Below are 19452 nucleotides of genomic sequence, written 5' to 3'. Positions count from 1 at the left end.
ACTAGTATTTATCTAAGATTAATAAATAAATTTAGTTTTGCAATTTAGACCCTTTGTTTTTTTACTTTTAACCCAAAGTTTTTCATCTTTTGCAATTTAATCTCAACTCTTTTTTATTTTCAATTTTGGTCTACCATACTTATCATCTTTCCCAAGTGTTTCGTTTCGTTCTAAATTTTGTGAGTTAATACACCGCAAAGTGCGTGTGGGGTTCAACATTTTTTTCGTATATTTTTTTTCCGTTTGACTGGCCCATCGCAGCACATCTATTTTTCTCCGTTTAACAAGTTTGACCAACGCACGGGTCCTGGAGTGACTTAGTTATTTTTTCTATGTTTTACGTTTCAGTTTAATTTCTTTGCAACGAACGTTCGTGATTCAAAGATTTTACGTCTGCTTTTCGCTCGGCGTTATTTTTTTCGTTTTTATTTAATTTTTTTACGAGCTTTTCCGGTGTTGGTGGTCGCTGACAGTGGTATAGCATTAGTACTACTTGACATAGTTTTACAACAACCGCTGCAACGCAGGGGCTTAATACTAGTTTTGAATAAATAACACTCACTTTCCCCTAAATTCACTTAAAACCCCACCTTCCACAAATCCTAATCTCACACAGGCTATTACTTGTTGTGACCAAATTTACTCTCTTCTCTTCATCTTAGCCACCGCCTCGTTCCGGCAGACAACCATAGCACCACAATCGCCATCACAGAACAACCACCTAGCGGCCTGGTGAGCCCGTATACCGACTTCTTCCTACCACCGGTCTCCGTCACGCCAACCCAACTGCAATCGACTTCTTCAACGCACCACTACACTCATTGCCGTCGTGACCCGCATACTGATTTCTTCCTATCACCGGTCTCCGTCACGCCAACCCAACTGCAATCGACTTCTTCAACGCACCACTACACTCATCGCCGTCGTGACCAATAACTTGTTGTGTTAAAATCCCGTTTTGAGTTGGTTCTCTATGATTCAATTAATGAAGACTTGTATAGTGATTTGGATCAAGTGGTGAGTAATGAAACTTGAAGGGTGGTGTTTATTTAGTGAGTGAGAATCAAATGTTGTGGATAGAGGACTATGTGTACTAAAGTAAATGGTAGTACAATATTGGACCACTCACCAGAGCAAATGAGAGGAAGAGAGAGAGAGAGAGTAGAGAGAGAAAGAAATTGAACAGTAATTTAGTGAGGGGAAGTAAATTTGATAACTAATATAGGGAAAATAATTACTAATATGGTTTATATAATTAGGATTAGGTTCAAGAGTGAACACTAGTGTAGCTTGCGAATTGAGTGAACTAATCCTAGCCATACACGTGTGTAGATCAATGGTCGGGATTTGATGTTGAAATATACTAGTGTAATTTACGATTTGATGTGAGATCCTGGCCATGCACGTGTGTAGATCAATGGCCAGGATTTGTTCACTCAGTTCGCAAATACACTAGTGTTCACTCTAGAATCCCATCCTAAATAATTAAACCAAATATCCAAATGTTAACATTTAGATCCAATGATCAATGCCTAAAAGTATAAATGTTAATCTTATGTACTTTACTATTTTGGCTGGAAACTAGTTTCGAAACCGTTGCGAAAAAACAGGTTCCGAACTGGTTCTAACCATTGGCAGGATCAACCCTTTTAAAAACGGTCTTAAGGCCATTTGGAGATTTTTTGACCATTTTTTCACCCCCTAACTCACCATTTTGCCTCCCTAAGTTGGTATAAATAGGTATTTGGTGTTTTTGGTTGATCACCACACTCGAAAATACAAAAACAAACTAAACAACGGAAAAACGCTCTCGTATACACTCGTTTTTTTGGTTCGCTTTTCTTGTTTGTTACTTCACTTTTGGATTCATCACAACCATCCGTTAATGCCCAAGGTTCCACAAACAAACCTATCGTTGTTGAAGTTCACCAAATGAAATGAAACAAAGAGTTTTTGGTAAAGAAAATAGGTGGTTTGACTTATGTCTAATATCGAATGGCCATCAAAGGGCACGTTGTAGAAGGTGTGGTGGTTTTCTCCAACCAAACTCAAACTCCACCATGAGAAATCATATGACGAAGTATTGCAAGTCAATAAAAGATAATCCGGTGGAAGCTATTTTTCACTATGACTATAACAATGTTCAAAGACTGAATGGCGAAATTTGTGATTGAAGAAGGTTTGTCATTCTCCCACTTCGACAACCGTTGTTTGACAAATATGATTCTTGACATGCTCCAACATCAATACAAACACGAAAGTCGTATTACTCTAAAGCGCCATTATATGAAATTGTGGAAACAAGTTAAAAATGTTTTAATTAGGTATTTTGAAAACTTACAAAGCAGTCTGAACTTAACCACCGATGTTCGGACGGCTTCACATGGTTTACCGGAATCGTACCTTTCCGTCACCGCTCATTTGGTAGATCCTAATACATGCCGAACGATGAAATGTACTATTGTGTTTGTCTTGTTGCGTTTTTATTATAATAAACCAAATTGGGTTACCACCACAAAAATACTTTCGGCAAACAATTTCAAGCATTGCATGATACTTATTAGAGAGATCTGGTCCTGAATACACACCCATGGGATCACTGAATCAGATTCAAGTCTAGATTCAAGTCTAGCTAACCTTAAACTTAATTTATTTAACATTATGAGAAACCAAACACATAAAAACAAAGGGGTGACACCCCAAATTGCGAGCTAGGGAGATATAAAGGTTATGATTTTGCTACCGGTATGATTGTCGCTGAATATGTAAAGTTTGATATCTTGTCTTGATAGAAAGGAATGGAATCCCAATTTTCGATCATGGCCACTATTCTTGGAAATAAAACTATCTTCAATATAATCAAACAATGGAATTAACAAAAAAAAAAAAAAAAACTCTTGGATTAAAATTGAAGGCATATAAACCCTAAACAGGTCATCCATATTTACACTAAACAACCCCTTAGAGAACAAGTCACAAAGGAAACCAAATAAAACGAAGCTAGTGTAAATCCTGAATCTTCCTACTAAAATAAAATACAAACAAAAATAAACCATTTAAATCTTCTAACTTTTGAGTTTCTTTTGAACGGCCAACTAAATCACCAGATAAACATCCTAGGAAGCAGTCAATCGAGCAAATGCATCCACCTAATACTCTGTAAGGTCTCTCTCATTATATACATAAAACTAATGTTTTATACGAACTATATTGCGAAAAGATTACAAGTTTTAAGAAAACGTAAGCTACTCGAGGTAGCAACAATTTGATTTACAGTACATGTACTTAAGTGTTAAGCTTAAAAACAAGTTAAAAAATGCAAAAATGAATATTTATGAGATGTGTTCGGTTCGTCGCGCAGCTCAGGGGCGGACACAAGTATAGTCCAAGGTGGGCGGGCGCACCCCCGGGGAAAAAAAATTAGTGCTAAGTTCCGTCGAAAATCCCGTCCGCACCCCTTGGAATTTTTCGTCCGCACCCCTTGGAATTTTTCGACCACACCCTTGAAATTTTTTGTCCACACCCCTTGGAATTTTTCGACCGCAACCTTGAAATTTTTCATCCGCACCCCTTAGGTAAAAAGTGTTATCAATTTATATTTTAATTTTTTAGTAAACTCTTATTTAAAAAAAATATTACCTAAATTATATAACTTTTAATACCTAACTAACTAAACCCAAATACCCATACCTTTACCCCCTTATAAATTTCCTAACTAGCTAGCCCATTAACCAAACCCAACAATATTTCAAACTATAATAAAATAATTAAAACACAAAACCTTTAGAAATTCTCTCCCTCTCTCTCTCTCTCTCTCTCTCTCTCTCTCTTGCGTCCCTGCATTGCCAACGAACAACATCACCCAGTGACAACAGTCTAGCAGCCGGCGACCACCGTAATCAACCACCATACCACCGTCGTTTGACGCTAAATCTAACCGGAATCCCAACACGGGTAAGTTTCTTTGTTATTTTGATGATTTTGGTTGATATTATAGGAGAAAAAAGGGTAATAAAGTTGTTAAATAGGTTTGAAATTTTGTGTGTTTTGACGTTGTTTATGGTTGTTTAGATGATTTTTAGGGTGATTATGTTGTTTATATATTTTTAGTATGATTACAACTTACGTTATGATTTCTAGGGCTTGAATAGTTGAAAATTAAAATTAAAATTGAAACATTATATTATGGAGCGATGAACTTATGTTATATAGAGAAAGATATGCTTAAGAAATTAGCTTTAGATGATGTTTTGGATAGATTTCAAAAAATGAAAACCCGTAGGGCGTCGACGTTTTAATTATGTTTGTAACAAGGTTTGACATGTTTTTGATGATTATATAAATTTAGTTTGATGTTCGTTTGTTTTACATGACCCGACCCGACCCGATACGAACCGATTTTTTTACTTATATACCTAGGGGCCTAAAAATTTTAAAAATGTTCCGCATCCCCATGGAAAAATTCCTGGGTCCGCCACTGGCGCAGCTTGACACTACATCAAAAAAGGGTTATGGCCACACATTTGCCCAAACTGTCTTGCACTCACTCGAATAAATGTGTGGCTAAAGGTCATCATAACACTTTTCGTCACACATTTTATTTTTCATATAACCATTGTATAACAATTCAAACCTTTAGCCACACTTAAACAAAAAAATGTGACATTTACCAGCTATACTCAAAAAAAGAGTTGCCAAATGTGACCAACAACCACAATATTTGTTTGATTTTTGATTCATATGACCAAAAACACATCAGTTCGAAATATTTAGCCACACTTTAAAAAAACCGGTGACAGGCTAGAAAAGTATGGCCAAATATGACTTACTGCCATGATATTTTTTAATGATGTGACTAAAAACAATACATATGGTCACTTATTTTAGTTTATGTGACTAAAATAAGATACATATCACACATTAATTGTTTCATATCCACCCTCCACCTCCCAATTGGAACCCTAATCTCACCTGCTGCCATATGTTCACCGTTGGGGGGGGGGGGGGGATAGTGCACGGTCCTCCTAACCGCCGGGAGCTGCTACCCGACCAAGCTAGCTCTGCGGTGATTTCCCAATGCCGAGTTCTTACCCTGGGCGACATATGCCACTCCCAAGACTCGAACCTGGTACCTCTGGGAAGAGGTGGGTGTCGGTGGCCAACTGGACTACCTCAGTTGGTTATCATACGTTCACCGTTACCAATTTCAACAGTGCATCAACATCGAATTGAAGCTCATCTTAGTTTGGTAGGTGATTTACACCCAAAAATTTAAAATGTTTTGAAATAATAACCGAAATTTCTGGTTGATTCCATGGCAATAGTGTGTTATGAATTTAGTTTTGTTTGTATATGGTTTTGTCGATTATATTGAATTTGATTAGATTGTTTTTATCGTAGGACCCGACCCAAAGTAAACTAAAAGTAATTATTATATAGAGAGAGGATCAAATAGGAAGTTTAATTTGACTTTTAGTTTGATTAGGAAGGATAGGGACCAATAAGATTATAACATGTGGCAAAATTTAAAAATAAAGATGAAGGGTGTTTAAGTCAATTTTATCCAATCTTCTCCCCTTCTTCTGTCCCTGTAACTTCAAAACCCACCATCTTCAACCTTTTTTTTTCACTTTCTTTTTCAATAATCACTACATTATAGTGCGATTTTAGTCACCAATCAATGATTCAAACACTCAATCAACGTGTTCTTCAACTTTTTTTGAAGAAACCCAGTTTAATTCATACAATATCTCATTTTTTCCTGTGATTTTGAAGCGAATCACTCGATTCGTTTGATTCGATCGCTGATAAGTGTTTCTAGCATTCAAATTTTGTCAATCGTTGAATAAATCTGAAGAAATTGGCTTCGATCTATGTAAGAAAATTTTGAATTGCATTTTTATGATCTGGGTTTTTGAATTGAGTCATCGCGTTTTACAAAGGAATGAAAAAACATTTTTTTGTATTTTCAGTTCATTGCGTTTTAGACAAAACACATTTTATGTGTTTTTAGTACATTGCGTTTTAAGTAAAACAAATTTTTATGTATTTCTAGTCAATTGCGCTTTATAATAAACACTTTTTTTGTGTTTTTAGTACATTGTTTTTTAGAAAAAAACATATTTGTTTGTATTTTTAGTCAATTGCTTTTTAGAATAAACACTCCTTTTGTGTTTTTATTACATTACGTTTTAGAAAAAAAAAAATTCTTTGTGTTTTTAGTCTATTGCGTTTTAGAAAAAAAGGCATTTTTTGTGTTTTTTGGCCTATGCATTAAAAAAACATTTTTTTTGTGTTTTCTGGCCATTACATTTTAGAAATAAGACATTTCTTTGTATTTTACAAAAAAAAAAAGACATTTTTTTGTGTTTTTCAGCCATTGCGTTTTAGAAATAACACATTTCTTTTGTGTTTTTTGTCTATTGCGTTTTAGAAAAAAAAAACATTTTTTGTGTTTTACGCATTTAGGTTTTTGAAATTTTTTTTTCAAAAATATAACAATAGTATACTCGTTTTAAAGATAATCATTTTTTTTTGTGCAATTTTTATAAAAAATAATATCGTATGAAAGAGTTATTAACGTTTTAAAAACGGGGAGAATTGAAGGAGAGAGAAACTATTGTTTTGGATTGACTAGAATACCCTTACACAAACTCACGCACATCCTTCTTTTTTATCGGTTATACTCATTTAATCCAAATCCTTGATTAATCAATTGATCGTTAAGATTACTTACTAACCTTCCTAATCAAAATAAACTTTCTAATATATCCTAACCTTTAAGTTTTAAATATTTTTCACTTTCATGAAAAAGAAAATGTTGGGTCCACGCCATGGAACATGATTACCTAACATTGATACCAATGGGGTGGTCGTCCATTGGCAAAGTCAAAGGCAAAGTCTTTAAAACACCTAGGTTGAGAAGAGAATGTTTTAAGTTCAAGTCCCACAGACAACATGGAATTAAAGAAATTAACCGTTAAAAAAATAAAAGAAAATCCTAACATTCATCATGAATAACATCATTGACCTTTATCACTATCATTGACCAATATTAACCATATTGTTAACCAATATTAACTCTCGTTGACAATCACCAACGAATATATTCACCCAAATCATACGAAAGGTTTACAGCAAGTTGCTGTGACCCATTACAATCCACAGAAACCATCACTAACAAATATTAACCCTAGGGGACCCTCGTTGACCAATATTGCCAATTCTTGGCAAATAATGACCTCATTGATGACTAAGGCATCCCAACATGAATTCACACATACAGTTGCCGGCTAGTTGAAAAGTGCAATACTTACTAGAAGAAATTATACGTGTACAATTAAGGGCCATAATTAAAAGATTTGATAATCAATGCGTTCATATTAAAAAATACCATGTGATTACGTATCTCGACATGTATAAATAAACAAACCAGATGCTCTTCGTCTCCACATTAAAAACTCAAAGATTTGAAGATTGATCAAATTCCTGAAAGAAAGATGACGCTGAAAGTATACTGTGATCGAATGTCCCAACCGTCTCGTGCAATTCTCATCTTTTGCAAGTAATTAATTTATCATCATCCATATGTTCTTTCTTTCTATTGTTGTTGTACTATTTAGTAACAATGTTGATGAACTTCTGTTAGTTAATTAATTAATGTGTGTGTTATATAAAGGATGAATGGGATAGAGTTTGAAGAAATCACCATTAATATCTTGCAGGGCGAGCAACACACCCCTGAATACAAAGGTTTGTTAACTCCTGAATATCAAGGTTTATTAACAACAAATAATTAAGTATGTTCATTGATCTTGTTTTATGCAGCGATAAATCCCATGTGTCAAGTTCCAACAATAGTTGACGGAGATTTTACATTGTTTGAGAGGTTCTTATTCTTCTGTATTTTTATGGTTCGGGGTTTTGAGTTTAAGTTACTTTCCATTATGTAATAACTAAAAACATTGTGTGTTTTTGCAGTCATGCAATTCTTATCTACTTATCTAGTAAGTACCCGGGAGTGGCTAGTCACTGGTGAGTCATTTTCCTTCTCCGTCCACATCTTTATGCAAGTTCTAAACTGTTATTTTTGTAATTCGACATTTAACTTTTATATCTATATAGGTATCCAAGTGATCTTGTTGAAAGAGCCAAGGTCCACTCTGTTTTAGACTGGCATCATGCCAATTTACGCCGTGGGTCAGGTAATATAATCATATAAATCTTTAATTTCTGATACTTAGTATATTTTTACTGAATGGTCTCATGATCTGCTCGGTTTTATGCTTTGGATTTCAGTTGGAGTTATTGTAAACAATGTCATGTTACCGCTAAATGGCGTCCCATCAAACCCTAAAGCGGCTGAAGAAGCTGAGACGACGCTTGAGAAAGCGTTGACTGTATTAGAAACTTTTTGGCTAAAAGATGGACCGTTTTTGGCTGGAAGATCTCAACCGTCAATTGCTGATCTTAACTTAGTATCTGAAGTCATGGAACTTGAGGTAATGATATAGACGTGTTCAACTTTCTTGTTTCTTTTCCTATTTTTTTTTTATTAAATCTGCATCAAAACACTTAATTTCGCGAAATTTTCAGCTTCTGAGCGAGGAGCTTCATGATCGGATCTTAAGTCCTTACAAGAAAGTTCTTCAATGGGTTGAAGATACAAAGAGTGCAACCGCGCCTCATTTTGAAGAAATTCACGGGGTTTTGTTTAAAACGCGAAAAGAATTTCGCGAACTGATGGCAGCAAAATCTGGGAAAACCGAGTGAAGTCCATGTTGATTGTTGGTATCTTGATCATTGAGTCTATGAATATTCATCCAATAAAGTTTTAAATTTCGGGTTGTAGTGGACAGTTGTGTGAAGGTTAATTTTAGTTTGTCATTTGTTATTGGGTAGTTTGGAAACAATGAAATTTGCTGTTGTTTGGTGTTTTTTATGTTTGGATTAAATAATTAAACAAGTTATAATTAATAGTTTTTATGACATCACAAGGAATAGATGTTTTGAAGGAAAAATAGTGACATCAACGGTTTATGCATGTGTGAAAATTTCGAGCGCCCCATAAAACTTCGTAATCGTCCCTCTTTAACTTTTGAAACCTATTGCATAAAATTTACAAACCAACCCCTAAGAAAAGTCAAATTGAAAGTTTACAAAATTTTCAAATCTAACTTTAATATAAATAATATTCTCAATTAAACACTAATAATTACTAATATGGTTTATATAATTAAGCCAAATATCCAAACGTTAACATTTAGATCCAATGATCAATGCTTAAAAGTATAAATGTTAATCTTATGTCCTTTGCTAATAGCCTAGCTAGAGATGAACACCAAAGGCTTTAACCGAATCAGTTCGTCCAACCTAACTAGAACCAAAACTAGTTCGGAACTAAAAGTACAGAAACCGGTTCAGTTCGATATTCAAACCACCGGTTCCACACCCTCACCGTAAAACTTGACTTGAACTACTTTGGCCGGAACTAGTTTAGAAACTGATTTGAAAAAAACAGGTTCCGAACTGGTTCTGACCATTGACAGGATCAAACCTTTAGAAAAAGGTCTTAAGGCCATTGGAGCTTTTTTGACCATTTTTTCACCCCGTAACTCACCATTTTGCCTCCCTAAGTTAGTATAAATAGGTATTTGGTGTTTTTGGTTGATCACCACACTCGAAAACACAAAACAAACTAAAAAAACGCAAAAACCGCTCTAGTATACACTCGTTTTTTGGTTCACTTTGCTTGTTTGTTACTTCACTTTTGGATTCATCACAACCATCCGTTAGTGCCCAAGGTTCCACAAACAAACCTATCATTGTTGAAGTTCTCCAAATGACATGAAATAGAGACCTTTTTGGTAAAGAAAATGGGTGGTTTGACTTATGTCTAATATCGAATGGCCATCAAAAGGCATGTTGTAGAAGGTGTGGTGGTTTTCTCCAACCAAACTTAAACTCCACCATGAGAAATCATATGATGAAGTATTGCAAATTAATAAAAGATAATCCGGTGGAAGCTATTTTTCACTATGACTATAACAATGTTCAAAGACTGAATGGCGAAATTCATGATTGAAGAAGCTTTGTCATTCTCCCACGTCGACGACCGTCGCTTGACAAAGATGATTCTGGACATGCTCCAACATCAATACAAACACGTAAGTCGTATTACTCTAAAGAGCCATTATATGAAACTGTGGAAACGGGTTAAAAATGTTTTAATTGGGTATTTTGAAAACTTAAAAATCAGTGTGAACTTAACCACCGACGGATTCACAGGGTTTACCGGAATCGTACCATTGCGTCATCGCTCATTTGGTAGATCCCAATACGTGGCGAATAATGAAATGTACTATTACATTTGTCTTGTTGCGTTTTTATTATAATAAACCAAATTGGGTTACCACCACAAAAAAAATGCTTTCGGCAAACAATTTCAAGCATTGCATGATACTTATTAGAGAGATGTGGTCCTGAATCCACACCCATGGGATCACTAAATCAGATTCAAGTCTAGGTAACCTTAAACCTAATTTATTTAACATCGTGAGAAACCAAACACATAAAAAACAAAGGGGTGACACCCCAAATTGCGAGCTACGGAGATATAAAGGTTATGATTTTGCTACCGGTATGATTGTCGATGAATATGTAAAGTTTGATATCTTGTCTTTTTTTTTTAAAAAAAAAAAGTGAACTTCATTGAAACCAACCAAAACCGACAACTATCACCAAGGCGGAGATAGAAGCCGAAAACCAAAACAATAGATCAAATTACGTTACATCAAATAAACACCATCTACTCCAATCCACTACCCCCGCTTTAAATCTATGTTTATACCAAAGAAAACCCAATGACTTTATGTCCGCAACCAACTCCGTCACAATGGGCGCCTTACTATCGAAAACCTTGTCATTCCTAGCTCTCCACAATCTCCAACAAGCTATGATAATAATCCCCTGGAGGACCTTCTTCTTAATACCCGTCACCCTGCTATGCTCGTGAAGCTCCACCAAATCGTTGACATGAAAGACGAACGGTCTAGGAATATTACACCAACTAGCTAGAGAGTTCCACACCCCCGAAGCAATGGCGCAACCTGTCAGAACATGTTCTATATTTTCTTCAGCATCCTCGCACCACACACACGAAAGATCATCAATATTAATATGTCTTCGGGCAAGAGCCATCTTGGTCGGAAGACGATCCAAGAAAGCGCGCCACATGAAGATGTTGCATTTGTTAGGGACCCAAGAGCTCCACTTGAAACCAAACTCTGCGTTACTAGAAACCGGGCCACGTAGCCATTTTTTTACCGAAGCAATCTGAAAAACGACGTCCGAATCATGTGACCAGATCCAAGTATCATCTCTATCCAACAAAGTGACCGAATGAAGCTGGTCTTCTAACCTCTGCTTGTCCGAGAGCTCCACTGTGGAAGAAGGAGCCCGAATCCAATCCCAAACCAACACACGAGAAGTACCAATACGCTTCAACCTGTCAGCGATCACCACCCCTTTGGATTTTCCGAGACTATAGAGCGAAGGGTACACGGCCTTTAATGGTTGATTACCCAACCACGTATCCAACCAAAACCTCAATTGACGCCCGTTACCAAGATTACCGCGTAAAACGCCGTTTAAACCGATCCCATCCACCTTGTGCTTGTTCCAAAACGTCGTTTAAACCGATCCCATCCACCTTGTGCTTGTTCCAAAACGCCTTTAATGGTTTGATATCTTGTCTTGATGGAAAGGAATGGAATCCCAATTTTTGATCATGGCCGCTATTATTGGAAATCAAACCATCTTCAATATAATCAAACAATAACAAAAAAAAAAAAAAAAAACTCTTGGATTAAAATTGAAGGCATATAAACCTTAAACATGTCATCCATATTTATACTAAACAACCCTTGGAGAACAACTCACAAAGGAAACCAAATAAAATGAAGCTAGTGTAAATCCTAAATCTTCCTACTAAAATAAAATATAAATAAAAATAACCCATTTAAATCTTCTAACTTTTGAGTTTTTTTGAACGACCAACTAAATCACAAGATAAACATCCTGGGAAGTAGTCAATCGAGCAAATGCATCCACCTAATACTCTGTAAGGTCCGTCTCATTATATACATAAAACTAATGTTTTATACGAACTATAATTCGAAAAGATTACAAGTTTTAAGAAAAAATAAGCTACTCGAGGTAGCAACAATTTGATTTACACTACATGTACTTAAGTGTTAAGCTTAAAAACAAGTTTAAAAATCTCAAAAATGAATACTCATGAGATATGTTCGGTTCGTCGTGCAGCTTGGCCTTCATCCAGTTCACTACAGTGAGTATTATCTGTCATTTATAAACCCATCCAAATGGTTAGTAACTTAGGCATATAAAGGAAACATTAAAACCAAAAATAAAATAAAATTTTAATTCAAAAAGCCCCCGCGCGTCGCGGAGGGATCGCTTGTCTCCCCCGCGTGGTGTGGGGATGGCAGTTTTGACCATACGTTTGACCAGGCTCCCTCACGCATCGTGGGAGGGCCTAATGTAGCCTATGCATGGCGCGGAAAGGACATTTTTCCAGCAGGTTGCCAGAGCTAGGCAACTTTTCACCCTTAGCTAAATTTTGCCATTTTCCATCTAATTCTCATCCAAATCAATCCGAACTCAATTTAATTACTTGGAGTTTATTTCTAAAGATATTTAAATTATGACCCACTACCCGGACCCATTAATCCTGAGTTTTTCACTTTTATTATCCGGTTTGGGTTTATTACTCGTTTGACTCGTTATGAAAATTTGAGCATTTTAACTCAAGTCTTCTACATCCTTGTTAAAGCTTTGTATTATTTTTCCCAACCACAACCAATGTCATGGTTTTTTTTCTTAGAAATAACCATGGCGTCAAAATGCCATCTTTTCATTTGGTGTCTTACTCGTTTGACATGTTATGAGATTTGAGCTCTTTAGCTTAAATCATCTGCATTCTTTCATTAAAGCTTCTTATCATTTTCCAACCACGATCAAAGTTTGTGGCAGGTAACTCGGATAACATCTCGGCTTCTACGACCTCGCAGGTCATTTATAACTTGGTTTTACTTGTCCGTTATCTAGCTTATGGCCTTATAGACCATAAGCGACCCGTTTAGTTCACCATTGTGACTCTCATTGTCCACAAGAGGCAATTACCATTTTTAATCATTTTCACCATGGTCCTAGACCATGTTCATTTGTGTTAGGCCTCACATCCGCTTCTATGACCCCGCGGGTCAATTATGCTTCAGTTTTACTTGCCTTCGGCACACTTTGTTTAAAATTCATTTTTCTTTAATTATTCCACGATTCATCAATAATCTTTTTTTACGTTTCATTTAATAACATCAAAGTTAATTTCTAATAACAATGATAACGTAACATCATAGCTACGTATCTTAAAGATTCCCTTTAAGTCGACTATCCGTTCCTGCTTGGCCTTCCATTTTATCACTTGAGTTGCCTAAAATTTACAACCCAGTTGATAATTAGAATATCATCTTTCATGTCCCCTTAATGAGGGATTCACTAGTAAGCATATCATAACACTTTCATCAAAATTCTAGCCAAGTAATTATTCAAGTTTTTCAATTAGGCATTTTATCAAGCATTTGGTAGGCATTCTTTTCTAGCTACATCATTAGCTTATCTATCACTTGCCACTTTCTCTCAACTCAACAAGTTCAATCATTCATTATAAACCAAACTAACATGTAAATTCAGTAAATCAAAGCTATCACATCTATTTACTACACATGAAATTGGGGTTTCTCACACTTAGGTTAAAACCCAGTTCACTTCATACTTGAACAATCATTAAAGCATGTCATAGAACAAATGTTTCACATAATCACAATTATGATAATCTAAATCACTCCTACGGTAAACAAAACTTATCTTTATGGTGCTTAGATCACTAGATCCTTTTTTCCATGAATTTCCCCTAACTAGAGAACTCCACCAAGGATGAAATCATGACATACCTTATGTTGTAGTGATATTGTATGCTTTAGGTCTTCAAACATGCAAACAAACCCCTTTACCCCAAATTCTAAGATTCTAGGTTCTAGGGTTTTGAGGGGTTTTCCCTCTTTTTTGTCTCTTAATCTCGACACACACACTCTCTCTCTCTCTCTCTCTCTCTCTCTCTCTCTTGTGTGTGTTTTACTTTTTTTTAGCTTTTTATACTTTCCACCTTCACTAATGCCCCAATTCAGTCCCTATGGTTTAGTTTTGTTATAAAAAGGCTACCCTCCTCTTTTTTTATTAACAAACATGTATTTAACTAGGTTACATATTTTCTAGTTACTATATTCATGATCATTTTCACAACATATATATATATATATATATATGTATATATATTTATCTATTTAATATTTTTGGGGTGTTAGTGTGTTACATACTCAAACTCTTGTGTTTGCTTTGCATCAACACCTATGCTACAGCCGACACAACACCCCACCCTGTGCTTTCTGACTCCTTTGGGATCATACTCAAAACTTGTCCAAACACTTGAACCATTAACCATAAAAAGAACATCCTTTCTTTTCCACCTGATCAAAGATACTACTTCATCGCCTTTGAAGTCTATTGTTGATTTGATCTAAGACTGCCCTACACGTGGGTTTTCTCATTTGATCAAGTTTGCAATTACTGCTCATTGATTCCCACGGTCTTGTCGTTGTTGATCAGAATATCGATCATTACAACCTGCTGCTATCCTTTGATCAACAAACCCTCTTGCATCTGCCTTCTTGATCACAACAACCTTTTTTCCTTTGTTCTAAAACTTTAGAAACCACAAAAATATCCTTTTGATAACTATGAATTTGTGGTTCTTGAAATTGAAAATCCCAATATAGCCTCCTTGAACGTGACTTGATAATTTACTTCCAACACAAATTCTTAATTTCACTTACAATGGAAAAGGCGACCTTTTTCCGAGACCGTTTTGAGACGACAACTTTGGAATCAATTGCCGATGCCGTCAAACACTTACAATCTAACAATAATGACAACCTCCCAAATTGATAAACCATTATGATACCAATTACTGGAAATCAAGCCTTCTTCAATATAATCAAATGATGGAATTAGCAAAAAAAAAAAAAAAAAAAAAAAAAAAACTCTTGGATTAAAATTGAAAGTACATAAACCCTAAACATATAATCCCTATTTATACTGAACAACCCATTGGAGAACAAGTAACCTACCCCTATAAGGAAACCAAATAAAACAAACTACTAAATCTTCCTACTAAAATAAGATACAAGTAAAAATAAATCAATTTAAATTTTCTAACTTTTGAGTATTGACAAGATTAGTTCCAAGTTCGAACAGATATGACTCGTGATCTACTAAGTATCCAAGCGTCTACAGTAGCTTCAGAATTGATTTTTTCTTTTAGTGGTAGTGTTTTATTGATACGAAGAACACGACTAACTCCCCTATCGTTGTAGATGTGCATATGTTTAAATAATCACTTGGACGTCATGGATCATGTACAACATCAAAGTACTCTCGATGACATAACACAGATCGAAGAAAAAATACATGATGAAGAGGTGGAAGAGGGACTAAGTGATCCCTATCCAATGAAGAACTCGCCTACGATGCATTGATGCGCGCAAATATCAGTTCGGAGGAAGAATAAATACCAAAAATAATAATTGTAATATTTTTTATTTATGTTTTTTGTATTTCATTTTTGTACTTTCTTGTTTTGAAATCTAAAAAAAATAACAAAAGTCGTATTTTATGTTTTTTTTGTAGTTAAAAAAATTGAAAATATGCGCGTACGAACCGGTTTGAAACCGAAAGAAAACCAAACCGAACCGGTGATTCAAACCGGCTTTTAAAACTGACCAAACCGGGAAAGAACGGAACCGGAAAAATTCGATTTGGGTTCCTAAAAAGGCTAAAATGTTGATCGCTAGCCCAGTGTCTAATACTACAATAGATTCTATTACACATATTATTATTTACATTTAATTGTACCGCTATCGTACCAAAAGGAACCCACACCGACCGAATAATATATGTATCGGCACCAGTATTTATTTATATTGTTTTTGCTTTCGATAAACTGATATCGTATCGCTACTATACCGTACCGACAAAATCTGTCACACCCCAACCGATGGCGGAATCATCGGGGCATGGCACTGAGGAAACAAATTGTCCAGAAGTTTCCACAACAACTATTAATACTATTCAGTTAAATGATACGTCCCATACCGTATCCCAAATAATACAATATATTATTACAGATAACAACTAGCCAAGTAATTCTGTTCCGACAACTCGGATTTAAATAAAACAAATAAAAATTGTTCAAATGCTCCTAAAGACCCAGTCGGACAAGATCTACAAACAACTATACTTTAGACGCTTGTTCCTGACAGACAACTATTTGTTGGGGGCCTCTAGAGCTTTATTCTAGCCTCGCTTTCCTAGCAAGCAAACATCTTAAACACCTGTCACATACGTTAAAATAAAGTCAATACATATAATGTAAAAGTGAGCATACAAGTTTGATAATAGCATATAGAGTTCGAATAGTTTACGCATAACCAGCACGTACACAGAGGAAAACGAAGCATGTTAATTATCGACATGGATCTATCGATACCAATGACTGCGGGTTGACTGTCCGAGACAGTTCGCAATACATGATTACCACCGTAATCCATGCAAGTAATTGTCCTTAACAACCCCCGTGTGAACGGGTGCTGAGTCCAAACTATAGTACTACGTCGTTAAGGCAGGTAGACAGCATTCCACGTGTAAACATAACAACAAGCATTCATTTAGTCACGTAATACATGCGAATCGGTTAGCGTTCAAATAGTTTGAGTAGTGTGATCGATTGTGTTTTGATATAAGTAATGTATGTAACACCCAAAAGTGCTAAAAGCAAAAAGGGATCGAGTATACTCACAGCGATTGATTGATGGATTGAAGGGAGCGCTTGAGAGTAGGGTTAGCCTAAACAGTTCGATAGCATAACGATGAATAACACGTAGAATGGAAACAAGTGTAAGTGGGTCGAATAGCCTGGTCGATCGAATAGCAGGTTCGATCGAACGGGTTGTTCGTTCGGCTGGACAGTCTGTTCGGACAGTCTGTTCGATCGGCCGGTAGGCTCGATCAGCTTGACTGTTCGAGTGGATTGTTTCTTCCTTTGAGTAGGATGTGTTTGTGTATGATGGCTTGACCTTTTGAAGTTTTCGTTGTAGTATTTGAGAACACTGATGTGTCCTTACCTTTTCAGGTCGATCGATCGAACGGTCTGTTCGATCGACCGGCGTAACCGATCGGTCAGGAACTTCAAAAATGAGTCCTCAGCTGGAGGTCACCTGTTCGATCGAACAACATGTTCGATCGGGTGGCACTCCGTACTACTACGAGTTGTAAATCGCTTAAGGGTTGAAGCATAGTATCTCATGATCCGATGAGTAATGTTTACCAAACGGTTCGTTCGATCGGACATCACCTCGTTCAATACTATACTTCAGGAATTTCTCAAAGTGTGGGGCCATATGCTAGCCGATCGGCTGGCTTGGTCGATCGGCTGACATGTCCGATCGGTTGGGCTGTTCGTTCGGATAGCCTCACCGTTCGGTCAGCATCCTAACCTGGTCGGCCTGTTCGTCTAACACTTGGCTGTTTTGGTTATTTGACGTTATTTCGAGGTAGTTTGACAACGAGCTGAACTGTGGAACTTTCGTTCTTACTTGTTTCCCCTGCTCGGACAGGAATCACCCGAATCCGGCCGGTAAACTGTTCGGAACGGTAGTTTGATGTTTATCCCGAAGTTGGTGAACCTTGTAGATAGAATCCGAATCTTGAACCACTCATCCACTAGGATGATCGGTGAGTTGACTCAAGCTCCGTTTCTACCGGTTTAAAGGCATTGAGTGTAAAAGAGTTGAAAGAAAGTTTGGAAATCCTTCTTTCAATCCTTCACACCATGTAAATGTTCAGATCTTTGATAGATCTTAGTTTGTTTATGTGGAAATCGGTTAGATCCGAGCTATTCATGGTGGATTGAGGCCAAAGCATGATATTCTTGAAGAACACCATGATGACATCATCCAAGAATGCTTAGATCTTGATGATTTCACGGTTAGAAATCAAGATTCGAAAGATAGAAAGGTGTAGAAGTGTGTATTGATCAAGAAAGTACAAGATTTAGGATGAAAACTTACCGAAATTGGAAGAAATATGAGAAAAGGTGAGAAGCACGAGCTGATCGGTCAGAGAGTTTCCAAAAGTGGAAAGAATAACAATGACAGCCAGGAACGGGCTGGTTGATCGGCCAGGCATCCCAATCGGACAGCCAGCTCGATCGGACAGTCCGTCCGGTCGGCTGGGCTGTTCGATCGGCTGACAGCCTGATCGATCCACAGCCTGGTTCGAGTGTTCGGTGCGACGATTTTCGATATTTTGATTTTGATTGAAGACGATACGAGTACGATAGAGTTTCCTATTCAAATTACTTTCAGTCCCAACTACTATATCTAACGTACAATCATCTATATTTCACCCTATCCTTACGTTACCATTCGTCGTAATTCGATTTCGATTGCATTCGATTTGATTTTCGAGTTTCGATTTGAGTTTCGACTGATTCGATTGATCACTACACAAAACATAAGGTAAACATGCACAAGTAACACATAAGGCGCACACACACGTATAACAACAACCAAAGTTCACGTAATTCGAGATTCGAGTTCGATGATGGTTAGATTGGTTTGATTACTGATTAGTTAACTTTATCGCATTGTTACTTCCTACTATTCACAGTCGTAAATCGGTTCGCGTCGATTAAACATTCAGTTAGTTCGATTCATTCTGATTAACAACACTTACTCCACATAATACAAATAAAACATAAAATAGACTAATTATAGTCAAAGAAGTCAAAGTTGACTTTGACTTTGACTTTGACTTTGACATTCGAAAACACGGGGTGTTACAGCTTCCCCTTGTTTAGGGAATTTCGTTCCGAAATTAGGCTCGAAGCTGCACATCGCCGTGAATGATTTTACCAATTTCTCGCTTCAGATCTTCATTCAAACAATTGTGGGTACTTAGCCTTCATGTCGCTTTCGAGTTCCCAAGTGAACTCTCTGCCTCGTTTGCCTTCCCATCGGACTTTCACGATAGGGATGCGCAAGCGCCTGAGTTGCTTGGTTTGGCGATCCATGATCTCGACAGGCTTTTCCACGAAGTGTAGCGTTTCGTTTACTTGAAGGTCGTCGAGCGGTACAATCAGATCATGATCAGCTAGACACTTTCGGAGGTTCGACACATGGAAAGTTGGGTGGACGTTACTAAGTTCCTCCGGTAGTTCGAGTCTGTAGGCGACTTTTCCGATCCTTTCCAGAATCTTAA

At 36.6% G+C, this 19452-nt stretch overlaps 1 protein-coding gene across 3 annotated transcripts in view; it reads left to right on the top strand.

Annotated features, from left to right (window-relative positions):
* The first annotated feature begins 7406 nt into the window (after positions 1-7406).
* The window catches only part of LOC110897765 (glutathione S-transferase T1), a 35516-nt gene continuing 23470 nt past the window's right edge, over positions 7407-19452 (top strand). The window contains exons 1-7 of one of the 3 annotated variants that reach the window (XM_022144498.2): positions 7407-7564; positions 7679-7752; positions 7828-7888; positions 7981-8034; positions 8125-8204; positions 8299-8501; positions 8596-8976. In XM_022144498.2, coding sequence (XP_022000190.1) covers positions 7500-7564; positions 7679-7752; positions 7828-7888; positions 7981-8034; positions 8125-8204; positions 8299-8501; positions 8596-8772 — 714 coding nt within the window. In that variant the 5' untranslated portion in view covers positions 7407-7499 and the 3' untranslated portion in view covers positions 8773-8976. Of the gene's footprint in view, positions 7565-7678; positions 7753-7827; positions 7889-7980; positions 8035-8124; positions 8205-8298; positions 8502-8595; positions 8977-19452 lie in introns of those variants that run through there. The other 2 variants (XM_035981545.1, XM_035981543.1) reach the window with 2 other exon arrangements.

Source organism: Helianthus annuus, chromosome 13, assembly GCF_002127325.2.
Source record: "Helianthus annuus cultivar XRQ/B chromosome 13, HanXRQr2.0-SUNRISE, whole genome shotgun sequence".
NCBI classification, from domain to species: Eukaryota; Viridiplantae; Streptophyta; class Magnoliopsida; order Asterales; family Asteraceae; genus Helianthus; species Helianthus annuus.
Note: the sequence above shows the minus strand (reverse complement) of the source record. Positions and strands in the feature narration are given on the sequence as shown.